This window comes from Apteryx rowi, unplaced genomic scaffold, assembly GCF_003343035.1.
Source record: "Apteryx rowi isolate R43461 unplaced genomic scaffold, aptRow1 scaffold_63, whole genome shotgun sequence".
NCBI lineage: Eukaryota > Metazoa > Chordata > Aves > Apterygiformes > Apterygidae > Apteryx > Apteryx rowi.
The window spans coordinates 2,134,869-2,148,218 of NW_020450905.1; the positions used below are offsets into that span (position 1 = coordinate 2,134,869).

Sequence of the window (13,350 nt, forward strand, 5' to 3'; positions counted from 1 at the left end):
AGTGTGTGTGCTAGGAAAGTGCTGCTGGGAAATCCCTTGGAAAGCCTGCCCCGGTCTGCGCYGGCTCCTGTTCCTGCTCTTTCTCCTTTCAAGCAGAGGTCAAAAATTAAGAGCGTGGCTGCTGCCGCCGTGTCTGCTGCTGTTGCTATCCGGGCCAGGTAGACCGACTTTAAAAGGAACTTTTTAAAGCTTGGTTTAAGAAAGCTGAAGCTCATACCAGAATAACTGATCCCTAGCAGAATCGCAAAACCTACTCTTTCACARTTCCACGGTGGGCAAGTGGTTAGAGTACGTCCAAGGCTCCCATGTCCTATTTTTAGCTTAGCTACAGACTGCTGCTCTGACCCTTGGTGAATAATTCTACTTTTTTGAGCCCTGTGACATCCATGGTACCTTCCAGCAGACTAAGAAAATAACAGTACGTTACATGGGTGGCGTTTGCATTTTTAAATAACTTTTGGGTGCCAAAGGCAATAACTAGAGACAGTTATATCTAAATCTTTATTGCTTTGCTTTTTCTAAATGATTGGTAATTGTTTCTAAGTCAGTCATTGCAGGTTCAGTTTCTCCATACCGTTACAGAAATTTGAGGCCTCCCGTTTATTTGGGTTTTGAGTTGCTCCAGGGAAATTGAACTCTGTTTGGTCAACCGGTTTATTCACGTGGTCTTTTTCGCTGCTCATTAGACTCTCCGAACCTAACGCCTACCGCTCGCTCTTGGACGCCCTGCTCATCACCCCTATCACTAAACCTCCTCTCCAGGCTATCCGGCCCGCCAGGAAATCCACAAGTGTTCTGGAGTTGCCAAAAAATAAGAGGTATTGTCTGAGCATGACACCTGCCTGGCATGGAAAGCTAGCGAGAAACCGACTTCTCCGCCGGCGCTGGTTGTGTTGCCCGCACCTTTTCCGCCCACTGCCGTCCCGGGCGTGACATCACCAGTCCCAAATCCTGCTCGTTTCACCTCCTGGCAGAACTAATTTGCCCTCGGGTCCTGCCGATGTCCTTTGTGCGAGTTTGCAGCGTTAGGCAGGAGTTTCAGAGCTGACGTTCAGGCGCGCTGCGGCCCCGGGACACGGCGCTGTTCGCTCCTCCAAGGGAGCCGCTGTCACTCTAATTAACAGCCTGGAGCAGAAACAACATATTCTGGCTCGAAACCTCTGCTCCGGGTGAATTATTTGCAACAGTTGCATGAGCAAGCCAGCCGCGTGGTACGCGGGAAGGGTGCTCCGGGAACAAAGAGCTGCTCGTTTTCAAAGCTCGCTTTTAATACGTGAAATCAAATAACTGGCACGCAGTGCAGCAAATAAATACTTGAAAAATAATTTGCTGTCTCGGCCCTTTGTTAGCGGGCTGATTCTGTTCAGTGCACCAGGACGTTTTGTTCTCGTTTCCTGACCACAGCTATGTTCGCACTAGCTGCTGTGAAAAGCCCAGTTCGTGTGCTTGACTTTGTCCTCAAAGGCAGAAATCTCTTCTGGTATTTTAAAGGGCAGTAGCTTCTAAGCTGGGCTAGAGTAAACCTGCTCCTGTTTCGTGGCTTCTAGGATGACCTCAAGTCACTAGAAAAGGCTAAAGCAGCCCTAACTTTGCCGGGGGGCAAACACTGGTTATGGGACACAGACAGACATTCTTGGCTTGTATTGAAACTTCCAGTATTGTAACATATCCACTTTAAAAGGAAACAAATATTAACAGATTTATAACAACACAAAAAAACCTTAAACATGAATTTGCTTTCTGCCATTGAATGATGCTTGCAGGAAATGTCTTTTGTGCCTTCTCAAAAGAGAAGACCTCTCTAGGGATCCTGGTCTCTGCGTACTGCAGGTGAAGTCCAGCACGTGCTGCCTTCCAGATTTTCTGCTTTATCTGGGGTGTTTATTTACTGATAATTCAACAGAGCGAGTAATGGTGGGGGGAGTTACAGTGCTTATAGTTAATTCTCTGCCTTCCGTTAAATTCCCACTGAAATCTGACTTGCTTTTCCTTTTTTCCCCACGCTCTCTGACGCGCAGCATTTATGGCACAAGCCGCAATAAAGCGAGATTGTTACAAGAATATAAACGTTCTCATTTCTGACTCTGAAGCTGGGGTTGTGTTTGTACATTTTTTTGCTCATGATGCAGGGGGGAGCTTTCCCGGTTTTGAAGGTTTGTTTTTGGAGGTGCAAACATTTCCCAGACTGCCTTGATCCTCTATGAATACTTGGGGTTGACCCTTTGAGAGGCAGCAAGCGATGGAGAGCTTCCTTCACCCCCTGTAGTTAAAGCGCAATTTGGAGGTTTTTTTCTCTGTTTTACTCTTCTGACTGACAGCTCAGGATTATCATCGCGAACTGCCAGCGCAGTTGAAGAAAAAGGGGTAGATTGCCAGTAGATGGAGCCAGAGAAATGAAGCTCTGTGCTCTCATCTCCTGGTGGAAAAAAGGAGCCAAGCTTCATTGTATGGATCAAGAAACATGTAGGAAAATAGAGATAAAAGAAAACTAATTGTGTTTACAAGTTAATAAGTACATATTCTCATTTAAGTACAACATAAATCAGGCAAAAACAGTGAATTATTTCAGAGAAAGAAAAATGTAGCAGATGTGAGGGAAATAGATCAGTCAGTGTGAGAAATTCGGTATTAAATGTCTTTCATTGCTGAAAATCTAATGATATATTGTAATATGTGCACAGATATAATGCTGAAAATTACTATTTTAAACAGCAGCTCACTTTACCCCAGAGCGTGGTAGTTGGTAAGGTAATAGAGTTGACATCTTATGCCCCTTAACCAAAGAAGAGATAGAACAATGTTGCATGGTAGAATAACGTGTCAAAAAGAGAAAACCAACTGGGACAACCTGGAAAGCCACTTAAATAAGCTTGAACAACTTTGTTTTTTGTGTCTTCCAGCTCCATCTTAAATACATTTCATGAGAAGGTAATGAATCTTTTCTACTGTGGTAACTTAGGCTTGTTTGCGTTACCTCTGGAAAACACGGTGGAGGTTGTGGCTGCAACAAAATCAGGGTTTATATCTTATTCTGCAGTAGAAGTGCTCTGGAAATATTTCCATTTTATTCCTTTCCCTTCCCAGTCTCTATTCCAAAAAGCTCACCGTCTTAAACTTCTCCATACTGGGCAGCTGCCAGAAGACTTGGCCCATTTCTGACTAATGTGATTTCTGTTATTAACTGGCCTGAAGCGGTGTTGAACATCCATCCACATGTTTTCTTCCCCTAGCAGACTCCTCAGAAATGGGCCTTTTTTGTTTGATTTTGTAGCAGAGCCGTGCGGTCTTTCTCTAAGCCCAGCGCTCCCTTACTGTCATCCTGTTGGCAACGGAGACAGCATTAAGCTTATGGGGCTTTGTGTTCTTGAACAAACTAAGTATATGAAGCAAAGGAAATGGTGTATTTAATATCTTGCATTCCCAAGAATTGGCGCTCTTCCCTAAGATTAAACCATATGGCAAAAACACCATGAGATTTTGGGAGATGCTAGCAGGAATGGATGTGGACGTGGCTTTTGCTTCACGTACCCAATGTCATGCCCCGTAAAATTACTTGAAAAGGGGATTGTCTGGCCTTGTGAGATAAACCCTGCTGTTGACTCGGAGAATGCATTTGCTTTCTTCTGAAAGAAGCTTTGAATTGATCCCGTTTAGACCACTGCTTACGTAAGGATTACATACACCCTTACTGTAACTTGATATGGAAAACCTCCACCCACTCTGCTTTTTTTCTCTGCTCTTTCTTTTTATTATTTTACTCTGTTCTTTCTTTTTTCTTGGAAGTTACGGGAACGTTCTTAGGCTAATACAAAATGTAAACACCATTTTAAAAAAGCTGCCTGAGAGCACAGGTTTGCTGTTGTGGTGGGAACAAGGTCAGCACTTAGTATTTCTTGTCTGCTCTTCCTCTGTTGTTGCTCCAGACAGCCCGGCAAAAGCACGTGTGTGTTTCCCCAGTTCATGGGGCTTTGTCATCATCTTCAGGCCTGGCTTTTTCTGTCTAGTCTCTTATACGTGACTGTAGGTAATGTGTATTTTGATACTGGACAAAATGTATCATGAGTGTACGACTCTCAACATCTACAGCTTAAAACAAGAGATGGAGATTTGAGCTTCAAGTTTCGCCTCCACCGTGCTAATGTCTTGCAGTACAACTGTGTAGAAGTACCTGCGTAGCAGTTTCCTCAGCCTTCGAGCGCACAAATCGTCCTTTCCTGACACCAGTGCTCCAAAGTTTCTCTAATGCAAATGCCCCCCAAAGCTCATGCTCAAAGCTTCTATTTCTTCAGTGCTATACCAAGCACTGTCTATATATTAAATAAGTTGTTTGTTCAGGTTTCTGCAGTATGATCAAGACCTGCTTGGGATTAATAGACAACCAATAGGCGGTAATGTTTAATACAAGGGAGGTCTCCCTCGTTCATTAAACTATTTTGTTTTTAGAAGACCTAAAACTGAATCAAGGTTATCGTACTCCACTTGGATAAGCCAGAAACTAGGAAGAATGATTTGCTCACATCTTTTTTTCAGATGGTTTTTTTTTTTGTCTTATTTTTGTGTTAAAAGATCTAGTGTTCTTAAGGGAAAATAACTTAACAGAATGCCTGACTATAAGAAGAAGGCATTTACAGACTGTGTCATAGACATTACAAGATCTCCCCATTGCCAAGCTTGCTCAAAAAACAAGGGAATTGTTTCTGATTCAGGCAGTGCTTCTGGACAGCAAATGGGAGTTTAAACATCATTTGTACTCCAGAGACCTATTAGCAAAATAGTCTCATGTTTGCAGATAGATACACGGGTATCTTGAGCTTGCATGAGAATATTTTGTCAAAGTCCACCCAGGCCTCTAGATCCTGTTCAGTAACGTATGTGAGATTCAGCCCTCATTACCATTTCAGCAATGTCAGAAGTTACATAATTAAAAGCTGTATTTCATTTTCTTTTAGGACCATAGCTTCTCCTTTTGCTGATTAAAATATGAGACATCATGATTGATTGTCTTTAAAATGTGTTTATTGGACAGTTCTGTACTGCAGTTTCTGTTGAAGGATGGATGGAGGTAAAGGTATCTATAACCACAAAGCATGTGTCCTTTTCTCTCTGATTTTTGGAGGGAGAAAGGGGAGTGTGTCAGAACCTCTACGTAGATTTTACTTTAGGAAGGAACTTTGTGAAGTTCTTAAAATGCTTCTGAAGGTGTTCAGCCTTGTTGTGGTACACATGAATTTTGGGTAAATGTCCTTACTCTGATGGTGGAGAGCTCCCCTATGCCCGGAGGAGTTATTCTGTATGGAAACCTAGGAGAGGACTGTCATCTGCTCGCTGGTGTTCATTAGAGATCTAGAAATTAATTCTCAGATACCAATCTTTTGCTTGCTTGTTTGCATGCCTGCTTTCTTTGGCTGTTTTTGCAATCTGTTTTCATTGCAAACCATTTCCGGAATAATTCTGACTAGTCTTTCCATAACTTATTAATAAAACATGTAATGGGTTTTCAGGACACCAGACTCATGGTCAGTAAGACTCATGTTGCAACACTGCTCCTTGCAGTGCTGAAACCCCTTGCCCTAAAACTGACAGTAAAGCATTCATATTTTCCAAGCAATATCATCTTCCTTAAAACGGATATGCCTCTTCATTATTACTAGGAAACATGTATCATGGTTTTTTTAATAGGAACCAGGTTTTCTTCTATCCTAGATTTAGAACATCATTTACTGTAATAGCATTCATCAGTTTTGATCATGCAGGACTTTCTTTTACATGATTGATTTTTTTCCTGTAAGTTTTCCTCAGCCAGAGGAAAAGTCTTTCATTTTAGAGTTATGAAACATAGTTAAAAGGTTAAAACCAGAGTTAAAAGGTAGGCTTGATATTAATAGCAGTATCCAGTATTTTGACATAGAAATGTACTGAACCTGACCTTCCAGTGTTGTTGGGGAAGTCTGAGAAAGCTACTTTTCTGGAACTTGGTAAATACATACAGTTTATCATCATTCCTCATTCAGTCTTCTAATAACCACGCTGAAAAGTAGGTTGGGCTCTCTTCCCAATATGGAAATTCAAGAAAAAATGAATAGATTATGTTTCTCTCTTCAGAGCATGGATTTTCTAGGTAATAAATCTAGGTTATATTCAAGTTTTTGTTAGATCCTTGCTTACTAGAGAAATATGATCTTACGTAACCCTAGAAATGTGTCAAAGGAAAAAGACTTTGTAGCTCATGTTTGACTAAATTAAAAACTGTTGCAAACGAAGGAGCAAAGTAGGTTTCTATTTACAACATGAAGCTCACCTTACTGTAGGGAAGTTCGATGCAAGAGGCAAATCAACATCGCTCTTATGGTTGCGCTTACGGGGCAGGTTTTTTTCTGCCGGGCAGAACAGAGGCTTAACAGTTAAAAACAGCTGTCTGCATCATCCTTGTATAATGTCCTGATGAACGACAAAATACTAGTAGTGCTAATTCCGGGCAGTTTGACAGTGGCAGACCTCAGCCATTTTCTACGTGTGTAGGAGTGTTGCTCTAAGGCCAAGGTCCGGCCTTTGGTGATTACGCTTGGAAAGTTGCTTTTTATGTTGCTGAGCAGCTGGATTCACAACTGCTGTAAATTGGTACGAGACGCGCCCAGCCAATGGAGACTGCTGACCTCACCAAGGATTTTTTTTTGCTCATCTTGCATCTCGTTTTGGTTGTTAAGTAGCCTTTTCTGTGTTAAGACAGTGGATGGGTCAGCAGGATTTTCTTGTTTCTGGTTCCACACAAAGGTAGTAAAGAGGGGCTAGACTTCAAAAGCCGCTTGGCAGGTGTTGCTGAGTCTTTTGGGTGGAGAAAGAGGAAACTTCTTTCTTTTTAATGTGTATTTTCATGGAAAAGGAAGGACAGAGGTCCTGAGAAAATCTTGCAGTTGTAATGGGGTTCTTCCCTGGAGAAGGTTTGATGGGTTACGTCAAATGGACTTAATGGTTTAGAAGGACGTTTTCCCGACACCGAAGTTAGGAGTGTACACCTTGTCATAGCAGAGACCAGCCTTGAAGTATCTCGTCATCGTCAGCTGCTGAGCTGCTACGTAATACCAGATGATGCCTTCCCTGTGCCTTTTTCTCCCAGTCCGCAATTACGTTTTTGACGTGACACATCTCCACTGCCACACCGATTGCGAAGTAGAAAATGCTCAGGGACTACTTCTGCACAAACATGGCACCATCTCTCATTTGGTGGCTGGCTGCAGGGCAGCAGCTCCAGCGCACGGCTGGCATAGACTGGGTTTTTCAGCCTCAGCGCAAAGAGTACACGGCTGCTAACGCGCCGGCCCGTGGCTTTCCAGATTGTGCAAAATGCATATTTGGGGTTGCTTTGGTTGCGTTTCGCAATGATGTTGACTGAGTTTATTTCCTGTTTTTTGTGATCCTCCAAGTTTACAAATGACCTTCATTAGCAATTTCTACTTTGAAGACTTTTAAAGAAAATATTTGTTTTCAGCTTTCCAGAGGCAAATCTCCATTGTACAAATACTGTTGCACTGCATGCAAGTTGCCGGTTATCCTGATAACTGCATGATTCTTGAATGGCCTTTGGAAATAGGAAATGAAGAATTTTCTTGCCGACAATTTAATTAGTGGCTACTTACATTCTGTGTGAATTCTAATTAAGTGAAATTGCCATTGTGTGTGTTTTGAAATAGCTTTAAGAGCTATACTAACCCTTAAAATATACAGCCAGCTGTAAACTGCTCTAAAGAGGCAATATAAAGTATTGTGCATGGTATTTAGCGAATAAAGAAGCTATAGCTCTTTTTATGGACTTAAGCACTTGTGGGAACAGTGGTCCGTAATGGAAAATTGCATTTAATTAGGTCACTTTCAGCTTGATCATTTTTATTAGGATCTAGCCATATAATCTGACTATATGAATATTTTCCCACTCGCCAAGGAAAAAATGTATTCATTTGAAAAAGTCTGGGAGTGTACTGAGTTTACAGTAAGGGTTTTGCTCTAGCCTGTATCTCTTAATTTTTTTAACGGATATTCTGAAGGAGTTTGATTTTCTGTATTGACTTCTGTCAGAAGTTATTCGAGTACCCAGTTCTTAAAAAAATAAAAAATAAATAAAAATATAAGTGAAATCACTACTATTCTATCTTCTGAATGTTCATTTTTGATGGCAATACACAAGAGAGAGAATTTTTCCAGTGGGGTTTAACTTTTGGTCATCTTTACACACAGATTCTAGAGGGTTTGAGCCCAATCTGACTGTTTCTCGCCTTGCTTTGTACGACATTATCTTAGGGTGATGGCAGTCACAGCGATGATAGTAGTTAATACTGCTCTGTTGCACCGTCGTGACTGCAAGCCACTTTACGTTTCACAAATGCGTTTATTTCAGTGTGCTTTTGTTCCAGTAAGAAACAGATTTATTTTTTTTTCTCTCATTTCTGAGCAGTGATTCCCTGGAGGCTACCCAGCCCGTTGCTTTTACGGCCGCCTCGGTGAGGAACGTGCCTGCAAGCCAAGAAAACACGGACGCTAGACCTGTTCCGGCCAACAGCACATCTGCTGCAGCCGTCAAGCCAGCCGGACCCCAGAGTGCTGCCAAATACTCGGGCTGGCAGCCTCCGAACCGAGCAGGTAACTTCCCATGAATCTCACTCTTGTTCGCTTAGAGACCTTTGGGTAGCTCGTGAAAATATACTTGACCTTCGGTGCAAAAGCAGCTGCCTTAAAATGACCATTTGTGTGTTTTGAGTGCAAGCCAGTTTGTTTAGAAAACAGGAAAAAAACAGCTTGGTTTTAGTAAACCAGGAGACTTTTTGAAAGTGGCCTTATAGATTTAACTGATTTTATAAACAAAAAAGAACGTGGTGTCCCTGACCTTTGATTAAAGGCATATATAAAAATCGAGTGTATACCTCACATTTCAACCTGGCATTTCCCATCTGGCGGTAAGTTAAATGGATCAGATTCTGTCCAATTTCAGGGGAGACACACAGGCATTTGGTCCAAGTGATCTTTTCTGAAATAGATTTTATATGCTTCAAGAAAATAGCAGAAACCTTAGGGTGTTTATGTATTTGGCATTTGTAGGTTTTATTCTCAAAGGATGCCAGAGTATTGCGTAGGTTTGTGGCGTGAAGAAGTATTGAAAGGCTGGTACTTGCAAGAGCAATTTACGTGGTTACTGTCTTTGACTGTGGTCTGGTGATTTTTATCCTTTTATACAGGTACCGAAATGTCTTGTGTCTGGAAAGGATGCCTTTTTCTTAGTGGAAGCTCCTAAGTTATAACTGTATCTGTATTAAGAAATGCAATATGTGAAATTGGGTACCTATATTTTCATGATATTACATGCCATAATTTGAGATAATGTTTTAATGTAATTTGTTTCTTAAATTGAATCCGTCTTTGGCACTGAACTAAACTTGTGTATTAATTTCTAAGGATCCAGGAAATCTGTGTTACTAATTAAGTTTTAACTGCAGATTCTCTTGCAAGAATGAGATGAATATTCTCAATTTGCTTCTGACAGGGTTTGAGCTGCTAAATAGCATTTTTTTGAGTTCTACTGTTAAGGGTTTTCCCTCTTAAAAGGTATTTCCAGTCCAGAAAATAGACTGCAAAGATCCTGGCGTAAAACAAAAGCTAAAACACATGGTATTAACGCTGTATGTTTGTATAATGGGGTCTTTGGAACATATGGTTAAATTACCGTTGTGCCAGTTCGGAACAAATGGATGTATTTTGTTATGGACATGTAGTACCGCTAACAATCCTGAAGATGGCAATATGCTGTCATTTCTACACTTAGCTGTCAAATGTCAAGTATGTTCTTAAGGCAGCAGGAACGTGACTGACACAATAAAGACTTATTTAAAGTTAGATCAGTTTATTTCTAGCATTATTTTACTTCTTTGACTTAGCTGTAATTGGAAGAAAATACCCTGTCTTTCTAAAGCTATGTTTTGGTAGCAAGTGTACTTAAAGCAAATGTTTGTGTGCATATAATTATGCTTTTAAAATAGTGACTGTATAACATGTTTGATTTAACTCTTTCTCCATGCCATTAATGCTTGTCCCAGCAAATGATTGATTTGTTTCACTTGCACAGAAACCACTTGTCACCTTGAGGTTTCGATAGCACCATACTCATTTTTGGTATGTCGATGGGTGTTTCCTTGCTAAATCCTACTACTGTGCTATAATATTAATACAAATTTAATGTTTGAAGTGGATTTTTTGGTGCTGAGTGCCATATGAAGGAGAGAGATTTATAAGGATGAATTAAACTGCACTTGATTCCATACTTCTCTGGAAATCTATACTATGCTCTGGATAATTTGAAAACCACTTTTTTTTCGCGTTAGAGGTACAAAGTAAATGGATAAGGGGGGAAACAGCCAGAGAATTGTTGGTTGTTTTGTTCTAGAATAGTTTAAAAATTTGGGAAAACTTTAAACAGGCAATTTCAGCATGTTTAAAATAATTTTGTAACGCAGAAGCAGACTGAGTTACAAAGTCCACAGTGCCACAGTCAGTTATTAGGGCTTGGGGCCTGCCTCTTGCTTTTTTTTATTTTTTTTTTATTTTTTTGACATTTTCAGGCATTTGCAGGTTTTTCATGTATCTGTATACTGAAAAGGGAATACTGTGTTCAAATGTTGGTGTTTTCTGGGTCCTGGGATTTATTGTGCTTAGAAAACCAGGAGTTGCTTGTCCCAAGTCCACTTAACATCCAAAGGAGCTAAGTCACTCCCTTCTCCAGAAATACTCAAGGAGCCAGAAATAAAAATAGTGGTCGAAGGCAGTTTTCTGGCTTTTTTATGTCATCCTGTCGTGCTACGCAGACGTGAGGCTGGAGCCTAAAGGCAGTTTGGTGCTTAGCTTGGTTTCCTAAGGAAATGAGCCTTATGTGATCCTCCCATATGTGTGTGTGTGTGTGTCTGTCTGTCTATCCCACCTAATGCCTTTTTAACCTGGCAGCTTATTTCAACAAAATGCACTGGATTTAGAGAGGCATTGAAAATACAAAGTTTCATAACATGGGAAAGTGCACTGGAGAAAAGGCAGCAGTGTAAATCGAGACGACACCCAGCAATTAATATGAGTTAAGATGAGTTAAGAAGCCATACACCTAGCATGCCCGGTAACCTGATTTCTTAGTTAAAGAATTTGATTGAATTTTAACAATTTGATTGAAATTTTAACAGCTGCCAAGGTGCCTTAGGCTTGATGAGCGGTTATACGATGGGTGTCACTGCACATCTGCCCTTCAAACCTGCCGTAAGCTCACCTGTGGTTTTATAAGGGAGGCATTACCCAAGTCATTCAAGAAGTCAGTAATGCAACACCAGCGGATGAAAAGGGCCTAAGCATGGTTACAGCAGCATTACAGCAGAGGCTGGGTCGTCTTCTTTTTCTCAGGCATATATTTTACAAAAATAAAATGCCCAAGGTTTCACTGCACCTAAGCTCACACAATAAGGCTGAGATCAGCAGTCTTTCTCTGGCAGGTTAAAACCAGGTCAGGAGCTGCATGCTTTGATAAAATTAGTCAAATGTTGCAGAAACAGAACAAAGATCTAACCATTTCAGAGTATGTTTGGTTTTAAGTCACTAGGCTCATAGACTGCAAGCCAACGGCAGAATTAAATTTTTTCCTTTAATTAAAAGAGACAATGCTTCATAGGCCAAACAAAATTTGGCTTTGTAGGCCCAATAAAATTTGAAACAAGTAACTCCCCCCACCCCCTGCTCCCCCTTGGACCCTGCTTGGTTTCATAGTTGAAGTCTCTCTTAGCAAATAATCAGAAGGAAGACATAATCTTATACAAATGTGCATATGCACATCAGTAGGCTATTAATAGCAGAAACTTATTTGGAGCACAGTTGCGTAGCTCAAGTAGCACTCACTCTTTTACTGAATACTGTATATAACAGCAGGTTGTTTCCATAGCAAAGCAGACACGTCACAGGATTTTGTTTGTGTCTAGGAAAGCTGTAGTCTGCTGTTTTATGGCATGGCATTACCAGTGATTTTATTTATAAAGATGTCCAACCACACAGATAAGTCATTTGGTCAGAAAGCGTCTTTTAGCTTATTAGCTGGAATCTCCCTTTCTTGAATAGGCCACCAGATAATACACTTATATTTTATACTAAAATTAGTGTGGTGAGGGCTTTTTGGTGTGTGCGGGGGTTATTTATTTTGTTTGGTCTTTGGGGGGTTTTGTTTGTTTTTGAGATTGTGCAGGGATGCATGCCTAAAGGTGTCAGAGGGTTCGTGGCAGTTCTTGAGGTGTCAGACCGTAGGTGTGATCTCCATCTCATGATCCAGCACAAGAAAAGGTGTAGAGGAGAGAGCTGCTATAAAATTACTGGCTGACCTAGCTCACTGGGGGATGCTTGAGGCACTGAGTACCCAAGTCAGTCTTGGTCCTGGTCCCCGTGACCTCACAGTGGTGGCACCCTTGGAGTTGGACCATCCTTACTTGCTGTTGGAGGACCCTCGTGGATGCTTTCATGGTACCCATGACCCGTGCTGAGTATGGGAGTGCAGTGTGCTCCCAGACGGCAAGTTCCTGCCTTCCCCCAGAGCATGTGCAGTTTCTTCTCTCTGGGAGTAGCAAAAAAGCCCCGTTTCTGACATCCTTGTGGATCAGTGGATTCTTCTCCTGGCCTTGTTCTCCAGACCTTCTGTGGCCTCAATAGGAGCAAAACTTCACATCCTGCTCTGTGTGGACAGCATAAAGYGCTGTGGGTAGCAGTGGCCGCTGCAAAGGGCAAGGGCCAGGCTAGATGCTTTTAGAGGCAATGCTGGTGGGCTCGCAGCTTGCCAAAATGATGGTGTGATTTAGTCAGGTTAAATCCAGCTTTGCGCGTTAGGACTTACTCAGTTGTTATCCATAGGAAAATTCCGTGAAGGGTGGTTGAAGCATTTCAGTTCTTTGAAAACATCTGGAAAAGGTGTCCCCTAGAGCTGTTCTACTATTGTTACTTTTCAAGGATTCCCGATGCCTACCTAAAAGGGAATTACTATGTGTTAGTCACCCAGCATGAAGGTAACATAGGTTTTATTTCTCTCTGGAATAAAATCCTGTTATTACAGGGCTATTCATTGGTAAAGGAAGTGAGGGCTTCCCCACGCTTTCTTTTATATTCATGGGTAAGAAGCTGGACGTGAGGAGGAGCAGAGTATAAGCCCTGCTTGTCAAAAAACAAAACAAAACCGAAAAGTCTGATTTGTGGCACTTTGGGTGCACGCAGAGCTGAAGCTCTGGAGCACGTAAAATCTTGCGTGTGGGATGCACACACAACGCAGTGGTGCGATAAGCCGGGACAGCATTTTGAAAA

The 13,350-nt window shown here is 41.5% G+C and overlaps 1 protein-coding gene across 1 annotated transcript in view; it reads left to right on the forward strand.

Annotated features, from left to right (window-relative positions):
* LOC112974827 (PDZ and LIM domain protein 5-like) overlaps nucleotides 1–13,350 on the forward strand; it is a 128,312-nt gene that overhangs the window by 93,216 nt on the left and 21,746 nt on the right. The window contains exon 8 of the mRNA XM_026084190.1: nucleotides 8,447–8,631. Coding sequence (XP_025939975.1) covers nucleotides 8,447–8,631 — 185 coding nt within the window. The remainder of the gene's footprint in view (nucleotides 1–8,446; nucleotides 8,632–13,350) is intronic.